Source organism: Cuculus canorus, chromosome 9 (genome assembly GCF_017976375.1).
Source record: "Cuculus canorus isolate bCucCan1 chromosome 9, bCucCan1.pri, whole genome shotgun sequence".
NCBI lineage: Eukaryota > Metazoa > Chordata > Aves > Cuculiformes > Cuculidae > Cuculus > Cuculus canorus.
This window is the reverse complement of record NC_071409.1, coordinates 20,265,617-20,283,759: the sequence shown is the minus strand read 5'-3', so window position 1 is coordinate 20,283,759 and position 18,143 is coordinate 20,265,617. Positions and strand designations below refer to the sequence as shown.

The 18,143-nt window shown below is 47.6% G+C and overlaps 1 protein-coding gene across 6 annotated transcripts in view; it reads right to left on the bottom strand.

The window, feature by feature from the left end:
- Positions 1-17,245, bottom strand: part of TNIK (TRAF2 and NCK interacting kinase) — a 160,292-nt gene extending 143,047 nt beyond the window's left edge. For 4 of the 6 annotated variants that reach the window (XM_054073956.1, XM_054073962.1, XM_054073958.1 and 1 more), the window contains exon 1: positions 16,998-17,244. In XM_054073956.1, the coding sequence (XP_053929931.1) occupies positions 16,998-17,054 (57 nt within the window). In that variant the 5' untranslated portion in view covers positions 17,055-17,244. Of the gene's footprint in view, positions 1-16,997 lie in introns of all 6 variants that reach the window. The other 2 variants (XM_054073961.1, XM_054073955.1) reach the window with 1 other exon arrangement.
- Positions 17,246-18,143: the final 898 nt, after the last annotated feature.

Here is an 18,143-nt window from a genome sequence, read left to right as displayed (position 1 = left end):
ATAAAAGTATTTTCTATAGCAAGACTTCTGTATTTCTTGGTGGCTTCTTACATTGTGAAACACTCTTGTAAATTCAGGGAGGCACTTTTTATTTCAAATCCCAATGCCCCAATCTGCTAAACTTGCAGCAAGGATTATTCAGTTTAGTTCATCTGATATAAGCTCATCAGGTCCACCTTCTCCAACCAAAGAAGAAAAAAAGACACATCCCCAAGCAGGATTTGGCCCACAGTCATAAGTGGTGAGATTAATCATGTGGGTGTAGAGATAGGAAAAGGGGAGGGGAAACATTCGTAACTGCTTCAAAATTAATTGTCATTATTGTTATTTGATTAGCTAAGCCCATCAAGGCTAGATTTTATTTTAGTAAACTATGAATATATCAGATTAATCAACTTAAAATAAACGGGCTCGATTTATTTATTTCTGTTGTATCTGCTCATCCATAAGCTTGGCAAGTCACTGCATTCTTTCCATCCTGTGAAAGAAAAAGAAGAGCGTTTTTGTTTTATTATAATTTTAAAGGAACCTCTACAAAGCTTTGTGAGTTTAAATCACAGCAAAGGTATGCTGCAAAGGAGGACAAGTGCAAGGCTGGAGCTGGTTTCCGCAGGCTGCAGACACTGGCTTTGCGCTGAGTGCCTATCAGGAGAGTCTCCACACACAGTCCAAGCAAATCAGATCTATTCACCAATTTTTTAGACATCCAGAGAGTAAAAAGATACCCCACCACACAGCAAAGCCTGAGGAGCAAAACACAACAAGGGCCACTCCAGTGCGAGACCCCATATCCCAGCCACACTTCTTGCAGAAAGAAGTTAAATCTTCTCTAGCCAGATTTCACTGTTCTTGAATCCTCTGGAAGTTGGGTCAGCATACTTCCCCTCTCCTAATCCCCTGCCCTCAGCTTCAGCAACGCAGTAATGCCTCTGCCAGAAAACTAAAAGAAAAGCCTTCATATATATTATGCTTAAGAAAATTAATCTTGTGTTCCAAAGAATATTAAGTGGATTACATCCACAGCTTCCAAGGAGAAAAATGTTGATTTCCATGTATCTTGTGCTATGATTCACCTCTATTAGTTTTTCTACCAGCATAATTTTAGTCATGACAATTCCCCATTATTCAGAGCAGAGCTCAACAGCTCAACAGACCATGCAAAAAGAGCAAGAGTGGAACCTCTTGGTGGCCACCAGGAAGATCAAACCACTGTGGTACCGCTGCTGCATATGACAGCGTCCAAGATGAAGAACAAAACCAGTTTCATTTTTTGGGGGGTGACTTCACAGCAAGATCACCCTTGAACACCACTGTCTCCTTGTACAGGTAAGAGCGTAGCACAGATTCTTTAAAAGGAAATTGTTAACATCACTTCAATTGTGCCATTAAACTGGATACAGCACACATAGTGAGATGGACATTTCTGACCCCTGGGGAATCACGGGGAAGGAACGCCTACAAAAACTTAAATTGCCAGACTCACATCCACAAGAGAGCCCCAACCTCTAGCTGAAGGTCAACGATACCTTCCAAGGGTGATCCCCACCATGCAGGGGAGCAGTGGCTCCCCACCTGTGAGCACAGCACCCTTCCTAAACACCCTCACCAGCACTGGGAAGCCCAGCCTTCTGTTCCTGGCATTTAAGGTAACCATCCAAACCAATGCAAAGTGCCACCAGCTGACTTACTAGAGTTTTACACTTTCTTTGCAGAGGTGCTAATGACTCTAAAAATGCACAAGTCTTAGATAAGCAGCTTTAATACCACCTAAATGCTCACCATTAGGAAAAACTGAGAGATCCTGCAAGGGCCAGACTCTCAGAGGGCGGCATATCCATTGAAGCTGCTGCTCGTGTGAGAGGAGTGTAAATTACTCAGCATGGAATAAGCGAGATCAAAGCCATTCCAAAAGGATGCAACCCACAGACAGTGATGCAAACTCAGCCCAAGCTTTCCTGAATATTTCACAAGCAGGCAGATGAGTTTAAAAGGCCAAAAGGAGCATTATGATGATGCTGCAAAAAGTAAAGAAGGAAAGGGAAAGCAATCTCAGAACATGTGCTTCTTTCTAGACAGGATACACAACCAAGAACTGAGCCTAGGCTTGACACATGGAGAGACTAATACTTTCCACTTACATCTCGCTGGTCTGCATGGGGAAGAGGAACACAACGGCTCAGCTGTAATTCCCAGGCTTCATCCTCTCTTTTATAGTTCTTAGAATAATTTGAATTCTACACAATAAGCGTCAGAGCTGATAAGAAAAGCCTTATCAGATGAAGGAACTTACAGCTTCCCACGTGGGCAAGACAAAGAGCTCACAGCTACAAAACCAGATAAGGGTGCTCATAACCAGAAATCAAATCCATGAAAGAGTTTCAGCAGCACCACACCGTCCCAGAAAGTCAAATAGAACAAACTCTGCCAGGCCAACCTATACCCTCATGGTGTCTGGCAGCAGCACCTCATCCCATCCAGCAGACCTGGCTGGCCATCATCATCTCTCCCAGCCACAGGGGAGGGCAGCTGTAGCAGCTTTCTGGCAATCAACTATAGTGCGTGCTCAGCTGAGCTGGTCCACCTTCCAGCCCCAGGCTACAGCAAGGAAGACAAATTACTACAAGACCAAGATGCCCTTGTCATCCTTTCCTCCTCTGAAGATCTGACATATTGGAAAGGAGTACTTCATTATGCTGCAAAACCAGTTCAGCTATCAGTGTTTCCCCAGACTGCACGTGCTCTGAAGCCAGGACAGAGTTCTTGGTCGGGGTGACACCAAATACCATACTATAATTCACACTGTAAGAAAATTCAAAGTTCTGCAACTGGATCCATCAAGAACCCAAACATTCCAGCACAAAGTTAACGCTGTTATCTTCAGCATGCATCCAGGTGCCCAAACAAACTCCAGCACCACATCTCTCCATTGCCAGAGATCCAAATTGTTCAGCAATATTGAAACTCCCGTCAGGCTGCCGGCAGCATGGTTGCACCTTTTGTTTCCCACATCACTTCCTCTAAAACAGCAACACAGGATGTGAACTCCACCACTGAGTCCTTCCAAGAACTCTAACATGTTGGATATTATCCTCGATCTGATTTCCCTTCTGAAAAATCAAAACCTGCAAGTTACTTCCCTTCCCTCATGTCCCAAACCTCACTCTGTGTTGGCAAGTACAGAAGAAAAGCATTCCTTCAAAAGCATTTGCTCATCAAGCCTTGCAGACACCAAAAACACATATTATCTAATCTTAGGAAAGGGCAGCTTAATGACTACAGCACAGAATGAGAGGCCAGAGGGTCTGACTTCTACTACCAACGCTGCCAGGGCTGCACTGCCTACAAGGGAATGTAGAGAAGATGCTTGACCCCCTCCTCACCTTGATTTCCCCTGCTATGAGACTATCCTAGCATTCCTTTCCTCACAGGGGATCTTATCTCTAAACTACTCATTAGCATCTGAAAAGAGTTACACATCTCCGGATGTGTATGTAAAGTGATGTAGAAAGAGTGGAGAAGCAGCACTGGCCATGAAGCCTGGAGACATATCCTCTCCGGTGTACTCAGGCAAACTGAACTGCATTGCACATCTGCGCTTAGAGAGAAATTCTTCCTCTTTACAGAGAGGAAGAAAACAAATAATTTCTTCTTGAGACAGCTCAGAGAGGAGATTAAATTCTCAGTAAATATAAGTCAAGGAAATAATGCAAGATTCTTCTACTAGAGTATCCTATTCAGAGACCCCACTACCTCTATTCAGTCACCTGCAGAATGATCAGAGAGGCAACACCACCACAAAACAGAAGAGTCTTCCCTTTCCCACCCTCTGGATGACATGGAGTGGCAGAACTGAGAAATCAGAAGAAAAGTTAGCAGTCTACCCTCACTGTCCTACAAAAGCTGGATGTGGAGGCAGAGAAATCAAGAGCCAGCACAGATGCTCCAAGAGATAAGACCAGAGCCCATCTTGCAGAGCCTTGCTAACAGCACAGCTCCTGCTCTGCTTTGCCCTAGCAATGCAGCCTTTGGCAGGGAGCACTCCTGGTGGGACGCAGAAAGGGCTTCTTCAGGGGCTGAACAGAAACTTCCAGTTGGGAAACAGTAGAATATCAACAAGCAAGGCAATACTTCAGCTCTTTTGGGGAGAATGGTAAGTTACCCTATGTAGACCTGTTCCCACCTTTCACAGTTATCTCAGCTAACCTTGTAGGTAGATCATATCAACCACATTAGCGCCAGCAACAGCCACTGCACCAGTACAGCAAGACCTTTACTCCTAAGATGTAAACCTCCTGCTTCCACCTAAGAGGCAAAATGCAGTGAAGGACAGAAGGTATGTCAACTCTGGTCTAACTACGCGGTACAGAAAGATCTCAGAGGAGCAGCTGGCCCAAGAAGAGGAAAAAAAAAAAAAAAAGGCTCATCTCTTTTTAAAAGATAAGAAGAAAATGTCCTATTGTTCCATTATTAATGGAAAAGAGAGGAGGTTTTATGGACCCATTGAGAAACAGAGGGTGAGCATTAGAAAGCACATTTCAATATTCCATGATCACAAGGTGAGCTGCTTGCATAATAATGACAAAGAAGAAAATGCTGCTATCAAAACGCAGTTATGAAACTTGGGTTTTAAATGCTGAATAGCAATAATACAGTAATTAGGTCTCATAAATTATATTTTTCTTTTTTTTCCCCCCCCTTAACTGCAAAGTAGATGCCGCAACCTTCAACTGAGGCATGACTCTCTGCGGTGAGGTGCACGAATGGCAGATGCCCCCTGCTCCCACCATCCTGAAGCACCAGCAATCCATCCCACCTCACAGCCTCACTGCCAGTCCCACCGCTTCTTCAGACCTTCCCTAGGAGAGGCTTCAAGACAACACCAAAGGAGAGGTGTGAAGTTGTAAGGAGCATGAGATTGAGGGAATAAACCTGAACAACAGCACCTTGTGAGTTAACTGCTAATCTCTGAACATGCTTCTCAGCCTTCCTCCCCAGTGGTTTCTGACACAAGCACCTGCTTTCGTGAATTGCTTCAGTGTTACCAGCACACATGGTCTCCCCTACAAGACACATAATATAGAGCAGCAAAATGTCATGAAAATCAAGGGCAAAGGAACACAGAAGACAGTCCCTCCCCCTACCACCACTTCTATTTTTAGGCAGCCAGATTAGCTTGGAGCAGTTTTATTTATTTCTGATAATGAGAAGACTTTTTGCATCTTCTCTGGAGGACGTTTCCTCTGTGCAGGCACTTTGTTTTACACCAGCAGCATGGAAGAGGTCATGTCAACTAGTGAAAGCAAAACCACAACTTATTGTGAAAGGGTCTTGAGAAAGCAACTGCAGCTTTGAACTTAGGTCCCATTTCCCTTGTCAACCACTCAAACATTGCTCTGTTTTTCTGTCCACCTACAATGCGTCCCTCCCTTTGAACCACATGATAAAGCCTTTCCTTATTCGGGAAGTGTAATGTTTTCACCTCACCTGCTTCTCAACGGGATGTGAGCCAGTACACCTTGGAAGTACAGGTCTCCATGTAAAAGACATTACTCCTTCCCAGGCCTGAACGCATTTAAGACATGAAACCACCCTCCAAACCACAGTGTTCTACCCCAACACAGCAACCCCAACGCCACTCATAGCAAAGAAATGATGGTCCTCTCATGGCACACCCAGGTCTAAGGGATAGTCTGGATATCACACCGGGAGGTGTGATCACACCAGGAGGAGCTGGCACCTAGGACTGAGCTGTTCATGCAAATCAATATGCTCTATCAAAGAGCAAAATCCCTCCTTACTCTTTTCAGGAGGATATGTCCCTCTGTTCCTTGGATGTTTCTCCATTTCTAAGGCCCTACACCCATTTTCTGTAAAGCCACCACTTGTACACTCGGTGCCCTCTGTTGCTTCAGAATTGCCTTGACAGCACCATCTTGTTGCAAAGCTTTCCATCTTCAGATGCATCCTTTTTTATCTCTTTGAACCTCAACCTACACCCGTAGCCCTTCACCACCACCCTTCCATCTCCTTGAGGACCACAGCAGTGCTGCCTAGGACAGCAGGATCTGGTAGTGCAATCTGGAATGCAAACAGGCAAGGTTCAGAGGGCAAGATACACCTTAAAGCAGGTGGCAAAGGTGAGGGACGGTGAACATAGACAGCGTCTCAGCCAGAAAATGGAAGTGTGGCAAAAGCAGCCTGGAGATCTGCAGCTGATGTGGTGTATCATTCAGGGGAGGAAGCAAGCAAGGCCTGACATAGTTACCACTATTTTTACTTCTGAACGTTCAATAAACTACTTGGAGTCCTCTATGTGCCCTTTGGGTTATGATCTTTTAGGAAGGCCTTTTTTCCATGCTTCTCTACAATTATGAGATCTAGGGAAAAAATACTCCCCTCCCGAGTTTAATTCTAGTGTCAGGACTTTACAGGATTTCATGGCCGCAGATAAAATCATCATGCTTTTGACAAGTTAGAAGCCCTTTCTCAGAAGCAAAGTGCCCTTCTGCCGTACCTTCCCCTTGTCCCTCTGCTACGTGAAAGGGCAGAGAAGAGCACGCCTGGGGCACCGACCCCTAGGCTGAGCCCAGGACCTCCATCACTTTTTGTTTCTTGGTGAGCTCCTCTTCCCAGCCACAAGCACTTTCACACCAAGCTCTCAATTTCTTCCCTGGATTGCAAAACTTCATTTACTGAGGAAAAAAAACACTAGATCGATACAAGGAAGCATTTAAGACAGCTAGTAGATGATTAACAAGCGAGTGCTCAAGCCAATTGCTTCAGGAGCACCACAGGTTTCTTATAGCCATAAAGAAGTTCTCATCCTGCACCCATTTGGCAGATGTCAGAGGCAAGGAAAGATTGTGCTTGGCAAAGGCCTCGCTGCAGGGGATGACATGGCCACAGACTGTTAGCTCTTTGCCTCCAGGCTCCTCATTGCAGGTCTGCAGCCCAAGGCTCCCCATTAGTGGCAACCCAGGGACCTTCCCATGGAGGATCTCACTCCTGCCTTCCTGCTCGCCCATGCTAAGCCCTTGACAGGCAGCCTTTAAAAGGCCTCTATGGTTTTCCATGTTCACTGCACAACTTAGTACCTACCTAGCACCTCCCTGCCTCCCTCTCTCCTTCCCTCCCTCCCTCTAGCAGGCACTTGCCCTCCATCCAGGTGAGCCACCTGGAATAAAGGAAAGCTATTGTCCCCACCCTCAGACAACATCACCTCAATGCGGAAAGCTCGAGAGGAGAGGTACAAAGTGTGTTCTGTCATTCTGCTAAACCAAGGCCAGAGAAGTAGCATTTCTGCCCAGGGCCTTTGCCTGTTCACGCTAGAGTCCCACAGAGCCAAGTAGAGGTGCTTCAGTGCTCTTAAGTATTAGCTATTTTCAGGCAACAATATCCTGAACACTGTTCTTCATCCTGGCTTTTATAACGCACAATGAAGAAGTTACCAGGATTTGGCACTTTCTCCTTAACAGGCCATCATTAACAAGTGACTCATATTATAGTGCAGCATGAGTCATCTTGGCAGAGGTCACCATCATAAGAGACAACTAGTCTTCAATTATTTCCTTCAGGTTGAATTAAAGGTATATTTTTATGCCAATTTTACACCTGCTTCGTCCTATCTTGCCATCCTATGGAGCAACCTGGGATTTCACCTCATGGCCCAAACTGCTTCTGGGAGGACTTTTAAACCACGCTGTAGTTGGAGGTTGTCACAAAATGTGGGCAAGTCAACAGAAAGCCTTCCGGATGGTTTTCTGCTAGAGCATCTAAAGTTCTCCATCTCTCCTCCCACTGCTGCTCCACAGTGACAACAAGCTGCTGTCCCTGCCACCTTCCTGCTCTGTGTGTACTTTATCATGACAATTATCCAAGGATCTGGAGCTTGCCCAGCGCTCTAACAGTATCACCTTCAGGTTGCCACACCACTGACTCCAAGCCCAACAAGCAAAATCACCTTGAACTCTGAGCAACAGGACATAGTTGAAGTCATTGCAGTAGGTTGGACTCAATGACCTTTAATGGTCCCTTCCAGCTCAAACCATTCTATGCCCAACGACACATGAATATTGAAGAAACTATCACAAGCCATGAGCAAGGCAGGTAGAAAAGGAGACATTTTCAGCTATTTCCCATTTCCCAGCCAAGCAGGCCCATATTTCAACAGGACTCCAGCCTCTCCCCTCCATCCCTGCTCCCTTTACTCACCCCACACACAACACCACAGCTCCCCAGTGAACCAGGAGAAGAAAGCATCTCCGACAGGGCAGGGCACAGGAACACGGTTTTGCCCATTAGAAAACACAGCCATTACCAGACCAGTGACCACTCCGTGTTTATATTTATAGCAGTCAAACACAGTCACACTGGCTGCAAGGTTCACTTTGGAGAGCATTTGTAAACTGCTCTCACTACTGGAATCCCATTTAGCCATTACAGCCTCTTCAGCCATACTAACACACCGATCCTCACAGAATAGCAATAGGAAGAGCAGAGTCATCACACTATTTACTGAAGGTAATCAATACGTAAAGGCTGAAGATTTATTGAAGACAGCCTGTCTGCATAGCCAGAAAATGCATTTAAAGCCCTTTTAATTTTGTTGTCTTTGCCTCTGGTTTTGCTCCAAGAACACAGTTTCCTTGCACACTCAATCTTTCTTTCCTTCCCCAAATGGTGGCATCTACAGACACACCACAGAAGCCTCTCCACGAACATCTACCATGCATATTCAGTGGGAGGATACAACAAAAAACTCACAAGTTTAAGGGCAGTGCCCTTTTCTCTCTAGCCAGGTTTCATGCGCAACATACAGGTCTACAGCTAATTCAACATTCCTACTCCACTCAAGAGGGAACAGTTAGATCCATGCTAATGTTATATATATGTTGTGTATATATATTATTTTTACATAACTATATATATAAAAGAACTTCCTAAGTGCTCCCACAAAGCACACAGCATATGCAATTGACTGAGTTTTCGGGGTGACCACCCTGCAAAGCCAAGATACCATCTGGGTGTTGTGACTAGTAAGCCACAGCTGGGAAGACGCCAAGAACTGGACCATCAAAGCTTGTTCTCTGGTTCCATCTCAGTCCATGCTTTGGGAGCAGAAGCATGGTAGGCAATAGTCAACAGGCTCAGTGCTCCTGAAGCATGAACATCTGGTAGGATCACCAGCTACACGCCACTGTTTTGGTCACTGTATCAGCTATATGTGTGGTACAGCTAAGAAAGATAGCAGTGAGGTAGGGTGAAGGATCTGCACCTCTGCTTTTGCCAGTTTATCGCAAAATCATACTAAGCTCTTAAGCTTGTGTATGAAAGAAAGGAAGTGGCATATATATTCTGATTTACAGGGAGATTTCTATTGTTGCCTGGACATCAAACAGCACCCAATTAGCCCTGCAAGGATCTGACCCACAAATTATGAAAATAAAGGCCTCTGAAGCTTTGATCTCTTGTATTTCTGTAGCATGCTACAGCAGTTATTAGACACATTTTATTAGATTCAAGCTGTGCGATCTCTTCCTTGGCAAAGGCTCTACTGTCTCCAATGCATCCTAATGTCCCCAAGCAGCAGATTAAGGGCATGGTCCCAAACAGTCACTTCTGTCATGCACTGAACACATGACTCAGCTGGCAGTAGGCTTTTTCCTGACTAGATTCAAAATTAGAAGAAAAGAGAATTTTTAAAAGGAAAGGAGGGAAGTGTCAGCCACCTAAATTAAATTTTTGATTCTTTGCTAGTTTATAAAGGAATATACATCCTAGGCAATATCTGAGGCTGCTAAAAAGTGTTGCTTTCAGAACAATTTATTTCCTTTTGCACGCTGAAATGCCGTTGCTGGAAGATGCAAGCGAAACCTGCAACAAAAGGTTTCATGCACTCTGAAGCTGAAAACCACACATGCACTCACATGAACAGAAACACATCCACCCACCCTCGCTGCAGTGACAGCACTTAAAACCAAGAGGATGTTAAACTTGCAATGGTAAGGCTTTACTCAGAAGAGCAACTCGCTCTTTACAGCCCGTTGCACAAAATAAGCAGCTACCGCGCTTGCCAGAGGCCACAGTTGTTTTCAGCCTGAGTGTGTATGCAGGAAGGATGGGAGTACGTCAACTGCTCAGGTCTCACTTACTGGCAAGAAGGCAGCGGTGTTTGCACAAAACCATTAATATCTAATAGGGTTTCTGTAGCAGAGGAGAGTTGGTTATCTGCAGCAGAGCAAAGTGCGTGCCTTCTGCTGCACTCGGGGTAACTCAACAGCTGATCACAGTCCTGACACACAGTTTGCTCGCCTACCATGGAAGGAGGAAATGCTGGGTCTCAGCTACACAAGATGCATCTGGATACTCCAGGGCTGCCTTGCCTGATTACAATCATCTATCATTTACTATCAACACACAACTTTGAACTTCTGGCAAGCACTGCAGAAAATTCACATGGAAAAGCAACATTCTTGATCAAAGGGGAGGAGGAAGGTTTCTGATTTGCCATTACAAAATAAAATCAGGCATGTAGAGAGATAGAACTGAGTACTGACTAAACTTCTTATCAGTGTTTTCCAACCTCAGTAGCTTTTCTTCTCCTCCTTTCCCTAACGAGCCATTGCAGGAGCTGTACGTGCTGAGCATCCTCATCCCTCTGCAGGAAGGGAATGCTTGGCCCCTCGCACTGTTCATCTTGAAACCACCCGTGGAGGGGGAATGCAGGGATGGAGGAGTCTGTTTTCAAAGGACTGTGTTCCTTAGACAATCCTCCTTTAGAAATCATAAACAATTTACATGGAGAACATCAAACCTTACTTACATAAACTGTTTTCCTAAGCCCAGAGCAGAGAGCTCATTGGTTTCAATGTGCAGCCTTGGTGCAAAGTGACAAAAGGGGACAGGATGAAAGGACGGGCAGAGTGAAGAAATCAAAGCTATTGGCTTTATAAGCAGGAAACACAACCCCTCATTTAATGGAACTATCAATCATAGAATCATAGAATAGCTAAGGTTGGAAGGGACCTTAAAGACCACCTAGTTCAAACCCCTCTGCCACAGGCAGGGACACCCCACTAAATCAGGCTGCCCAAGGCCCCACCCAACCTGGCCTTGATCATTGACTTAGATTAGTGGGTTTTGACCTGCAGCATGCTTTAATGTCTGTATGAAGGGTAACAAAGAAGATGCCCGGACATCAGCAAATAGAAACCTCACGTGATGGAGGCTCTACATTTCCCTCAGGCAAGCAGGGCACCTGAGGGGCAGCCAGGGCTGAAACCACCACCGGTGAGGAAAAAGAGCGAGTCAAAGCCCTGGCAGCAGACTCCCAGCACAGCTCTGCTGTGGGTCTGTGCTTCGCCCCACAATGCTTCTGGTCTCTTCTGCAGCTAGCAGCAAGGGCAAAATAGCACGTATGCTCCCCAGGTACCCCTGGGTGAGAAGCTACCTTCAGGAGGTAGGTACTGAACCCTTAACACTATCCTCCCATACACCAGCTTTTACAGATGCTGTTCCTCCACACTGTACACCCTTTCACCTGCTGGTAGCCTGTAACGAGAGAAAGCACGTGAAATCTAACAAGATTTATAACTGAGGCATGAAGAAATGAGACAGGGATCAAAACTCCATCCTTGGTCTGCAGATTGGACGCAGAGAACTCCCGCTGATGTCTATAATTACACTTGCAAAGGGACTGACGGTACATTAGGAGGACTCCAGCAAGGGTTTGCAGAGAGCAGTATGGAGCAGCTTCCATGTGACCTGGCCCTACACGAATGATGACTTCCAAAGACACCTTTTCCTTAGCTGGGCGATTCATTTGTGGAGACTTACATACAGATCAAATGGAAACTCTTTCCCCCCTCACCCCATACAACTGTACCACTACATCTACTAGAGCCTAGCAAATAAATCCACCTTCACGAAGCAAGGACAACACCCTCCTCTAACTACTCCTTCTGGCACAGATTAAAAATCAGACACTATATTCTAATTACACACACCAATCAAATACATTTGTTGCTTCAAATCTCAATTCAACAAAATTCTGGTGCTCAAACTTCAATCTCCTCAAGTACATGTTTCGATATAAATTCACTCCAAATTATTAATTTTTATGGCTGACCAGCACAGAAACACTAGTGAGAACAGAGAGACTCTCCATGCCTTTAGAAGCACCACACGCTTTCATACCGCGGAAGGCCTCCAGCAATGAGGAAGAGTAGTCATAACACCAGTGCTGAAGGACACATGGAGAACTGCAGAAGAGCAGCATCTTGGCTGCACAACTCCAAAAGGTGGGGGGAAAAAAGAAATCAACCATGCCAAAGGATTAGACAGAAGACAGTCTTGTTTCTGTTGTAACTTTTTGCGTGCACGCACACAACAATATACATGCATGCATAGAAGATAAATGTTTGCACAACTATTCACCGCTCCTGGCTCAAGGAGTGGAAGCAAGATGCAGAAAAATGGCTCAGAGTTGGACATTGTCATCCCTCTGCAATGATTCAGAGACCAGTACTGTGCTGCCAAGGTTTTATGGTTAAAAAAAGGCTCAAAAATATACAAAGTATATGGACACAGCCAAGAACCATAGCTTATATATACACTCTGGAACAAAGCCCATCATGGAAGACTCCTGAGAGCATCTATCCTCAGAAACTACAGCTATATATTTATTGAAGATCTGTTCCAAATTTTGCATGGTAGCACATCATGTAAAATACAGCACAATTAAAATGAGCTTTTCGTGTCTTTTTTTAATCTCCCGAAGTCATCTCTAGTCAAATTTGTTCCTCTTTCTATTTAGGAAGAAGGTGACCTTTGCAAAAGCTGCCCAAATTCTGTTGAGCTGCAGAGTTTTTTAAAAGGTGCTGGAAGAAGAAACCTAACATAATGTTGCCAGGATAATGCTCCCGAGTGGTGGCTTGCAGTGCTTATCCCCCATTAGAACTTCTCTTAAATCTTTAATGATGCTGAAATATGCCATAAACTGATGAAGTTCTGGAAATAGGACAATGCCAGCATGTTTATTTAGGGGTTTGTGTTCTTTTAATACCAGAACTTTTATCTTCATTGACAATGATCAACTAATGCAAACCAATGGCCACTGAAACTTCACTTCTATACAAAGTAAAGCTAAAGGAAGAGTAGTGGCATGTTTGGGTTTTGTCCAATTCCTCCCAGCAACAGCTAATACCCATTGGCTCCTTAATTTTTTGCTATCTCCTCTCCAAGCCCGAGCATTAAAGGCCAAGCGTTTCCAAAACAACTAATGATTTTAGGATTCAGTTGCCAGAGAGTGCACGCTCAGCACTTTGCTGAAGTAAATAACAAAAGCTTGGGCTTTGTTCAGGAGTTCAAAACAAAAGCAACATCCACGTACATGAAGAAAACAATTACTCCTTCTCCAAAAAGGCTCTTCTTAAATTGCCAGGCTTGCAGGAAACGCTTAGCCAAGCTGTAAAACCCAGGTGAGCCTTGCAAGTCCCCAGCCTTCAGCTGGGACCCCAGCCCAGGGCAGACACAGAGCAGCAGGGAGGTTTGCTTGCCCCAAGCTAGCCCCACCCAGGGGGGGGTTATCAGCTTCCTGAGAAAGGTTTACCTCCCAGAGAGCTTTTATCACCTCCCACACACCTTGCAAAGCACCCCAAATGCACCCAGCTGGAGCAGTTACTGCAGAAGAGCCCACTGCCAGCACATCAGCCGGAGACGGATGCAGCAGAGGAAAAGCTATTGACCTGAATATTTTAGAAGGATCAAGGCCACTGCCTTCAGCAAAAGATGACAGGCTCTTGCATTTGCTGAGACTAAAAAAAAAAAAAAAAAGTGGAAAAAATCCCAAACCCAGCCCCATCTTCCTGTTTGCTCTCCTACTGGGATCAGCTGTGCATTTACCACCAGAGAGCATGGCCCACTGCATCTCTCCTCACGCCCATTCCCCTTTTATTGCAAAAATCTGCTTCTCAAACATGCCTGTCAACAGCCTGTGCGAATCCCCATGTTAATCATTATTCTGCTAATAGCACCGCCAGGTCATTTGGCTATTAAACATGCTGAGTGGACTAGCAAAAATATCTCCCAGCCTGTACAAAATAACATCATAATGTAGTTTATCTTATCCCCTTGTCAGTATAATATGCAGCACTACCTGTTCAATGGCCTCATCATTTTAAATTACAGTTTTCTGCAACATTAACAATACTCATTACCAGCAGCACCACCAGAATATCTCTATTTTAAGAGTCCCTCTTATGTAGAAGGCTTCAGCCTGCCCTTTCCTTCCACGCTCAGCCCTCTGCACCGACGTGAGGACACTTGGGTACCATGGCGATGAGCATGGTGGACAATGATGGACAGAAACACGTCGCAAAGAAGGCAGGAGTGAGCCCAAAGTGTGCTTACTCGATGCACCAGGCCGTGCATTTTAATCAGAATTCAGTGCTTTGTTCCTGGCCCAGCCGCCAGCATGTTCAAGCAGACGCACTGCTGCGGTGGAGCTCGACTGCGTGGCCAAGATAAACTCTGCTGTGGCAGAAACAGAAGCATCTGCTACCTCTTGTGTCACCTTTCAGCCCAGCTCTGCAAATCCTACCCTGCAAGCTAGCGGGCAGAGGAAAGCTGAAATTAATGACGGCGGGCAGGATTGCGCTTGTGCCAAGCAGCGCTCAGCCTTCACCATCACCCTCTCGGTCTGCAAAGCCACCTCCTGCCCTTGTGACACAAGTAGGGAAAGCCAAAGCAAAGGACGTGGCGAACCAGCAGGCAAAGGTCCACCTTTTTTATATGCGTTTGTTCGTTCATAAAACCCAGCCTCCTGGAACATTTCAGTGACTCAAACTTGGAGATAAGCGTCCTGAGCATTTCCTTTCCTTACGGCTGAGAACAAATCATCCCGTCTGCCACATTTTGAGTCACTACCTGCTCCCAGCGTTTCACATAGCCATCCCTCACCCCTTCAAAGGTGTAGGCACAAGAGCAATGTCTCCTCCATCCAGACCCATCTACAAACCCACGACAATGTGACACTTCTTTTCTAATAAATGAAATTTTGCAAGGCTTGGGGAATTACTCCTCCCTGCCATGTTTTGTGCTCAGGCAGCAAATTTACTATTGATTTCTGATTCAGATCCTGTGGAATGATTCACGCTTCTTGCCCTATCTGCTGGATTTATGACCTTTAACTATTATTCTAAGTGCTAAAAGAGCTTAGTTTAGAAGAAGATCTATTCCTCGGCAAATTAAGCTCCTATTCTCGTTTCACTCACAAACCAACCCATCTTTCACTCTTTACAGGAAAGCGCCATAGCAGATCTCCTCCCTGAGAGGGGGGAGCAGGAGCAGTCCCGGGGGTCCTGCCAGAACACTGCTGGGTGGGGGGATGTGGCTTTGCACCCCCACCCCACCACTGGTCAGGGTTTCAGGTCCTTTCGTCTCCGGTTACCCTGAAACCCCAGCCCCGCTCTGCTGGCAGAGCAGGCGCTGCCTGTGTGTCTCAGGGGGAGGGAGGGAATATACATTTCCTCCTAAAGCAAAAACAAACCCCTGACTGTATCTGGTGTGTGTTGCTATTAAAAAGCCACAAACACACAAAACCAAGCATGTGCGGATAAGGGTTTTAAAAGAAACAGCGCCCTAGTTCAAATAAACTTTCCCAACACAGATGTTTAAAAAAAATTATATTAACAGTAAAATCTGATTTTCAGGGGTTAGGTGAGACAGAGCAAGCTCCCCTCCTTCCCCCAAAATGATACTGCTTCCCTGGATTAACTCCACCAGCTTCAGCAACCTCTCCCAAGGTACCTCCCACCTATGAGGGGAACAAGCCCCCCAGATCTGTTTTTAAGCTGAATGCCCCCCCCCTTCAAATCTCTTCTTTGCTGTGTGTTGCTGAGCCATCATTTACACTATTAATCAACCAGAAACTCACCAGGAAGAAAGTAGGGCAAGTGAATAAAGATAGACTTTTTTTTTTTTTAATGCACTGAAGAAAATAATATTTCTAAAAATACACTTGTGCAAGTCTTCAGTGGATTCTGCCTAATTTTATTTATTTATCTATGCCAGCAGGTTGAGAGAAGCAGCCTCGTTGTTGCCTCTCAAATAAACGCTTCTTCTCTAAATGACTCCTCATGCTGTTCTTACCACCAAAAGGGTGAAGAAAGGGAGAAAAGGAAGAAAGTTACAAAAAAAATGGACCGGGGATGAGGGGGGGGGGGGAACACAGACTGACACCTTCGACGAGCCCCGCGTTTCAAGGGTACACGACGAGCTGTATTTTCAGGTGGGAGGAGGAGACAGAGGGAAGGGGCACAGCGGGAGATGGATGGAGAGGCTGCGGGGTCCACACTGGTGCGGAAAAGCCGGATTTAGGGAGCATCCCAGAGCATCCTGGTGCCCAGTGGAGGGGCCAGGACAGGCAGTGTCCCCGCACACCCCTGGCCACACACACACTCGTGCACACGCACCTGCATGCGGGTGTGCAGAGGCTGCTGCGTACGCGCTCATGCACACATGTGCACACATGCATCCACACGGGCGTACGCACGGCTCTGTGCGTGCGTGTACACACACGGGCATTTACATCCATATTTACATGCGTGCAGCCACACGCACACGTACAGCCCCGCACGGGCACACACAGCCCCGCACATGCTCACAGCCACGCACGGGCACAAACACACAGAAACATACAGAGCCCCTGCATCCCCCTGCACCGTGGGATGGAGGGAGGGAGGGATGAATGGAGAGGAAAGGATGGGGAGGAAGGGGTGGAGATGGAGGGATGAGGATGGAGGGATAAAGGGATGGAGGGATAGCGATGGGGATGGAGGGGGAGATGGAAGGATAGGGATGGGTATGGAGGGTGGAGAGAGGGAGCGATGGATGAAAGTAAGGATGGGATGGAGGGAGGGATGGGGAGGAAGGGATGGGTATGGAGGGATGGAGATGGAGCGATGTGGACGGCGCTCCCGCACCCAGCCGCGCCTCACCCGCAGCGCCGAGAGGTCGATCTCGTCCAGGCTCCGCGCCGGGGAGTCGCTCGCCATGTTTCCGCCGGCACCGCGCGGGCGCTGTGGCTACTGGTCGCTCCCGCGGGGCGCCGCTCGGGAGGAGCCGCGGCCGCCGCTCGGCCCGCAGCGCGGCTCGGGGCCCCGCGGGCAGGCGGGGCGGGCCGCGGGCTGCGGGAGGGCGGCGGCGCCGCACCGCATCGCCGCTCCCCGCCCGGCGCAGCGCCGGAGCAGGGCTGCCCGTCACCGCCGGCAGAGGGCGCGCAGCGCCCCGCCCGCCCCGCGGCCCCGCCCGGGGACCCCGCCTCGCCGGCCCGGGGGGGGAGACCCGACACCGCCCGGAAAGCCCCGAGAGGGGGACTGCGACACCGCCCCGAGAGCTCTGCCGGGAGAGCCGGGGGCTCTGACCCCCGCCCCGCCGTCCCCCAGTGCGGGATGGGGCTTCCGGACCCGCACACTGGTGCCCGGGGTGCGGATCGGTCCCCTGCTCACGTGTGTTGATGCCCGGGGTATGGGATGAAGCTCCTGCCCCGGCACAGCTCCTCCTGGGGTGCGGGTTCGGTGCCCCGAACTCACGCACTGACGCCCGGGGTGCGGGATGGGTCTCCTGCCCCCGTACAACCCCTCCTGGGCTGCGGGTTTGGTGCCCTGTCCCCACACACTGCTGCCTGGGATGTGAGATCGGTCCTCTGCCCCCATACACTGATGCCCAGAGTGCAGGATCAGACCCCTGCCCACATACACTGATGCCTGGGATGTGGGATCGGTCCCCTGCCCCTGTACACCGGTGCTGGGGATGTGGGATCAATCCCCCACACCCTGACGCCTGGGATGCAGGTTCCATCCGCTGCCCTCATGCAGTGACACACAAGGTGGGCTCCACCGTCTGCCACCAATTCCTAGCAGCAGCAGGACCCTCTGGCAGGATGTGCTGATTCGGAGCAAGGTGTTGCACCCCAAGGATGACACCTGTGAAAACTATCCTGCATGTCCTGCAGCCTACCTGCCCTGCCACGCTTCATCGCAAAGCCCCACCAAGGGGTTTATTTAGAGTGTAGACGAATGGTGGGAGCACGCATAACAAAGAATGGGAAGAAAAATCCAGGCTACCTGGATCCCTTCTCCAGC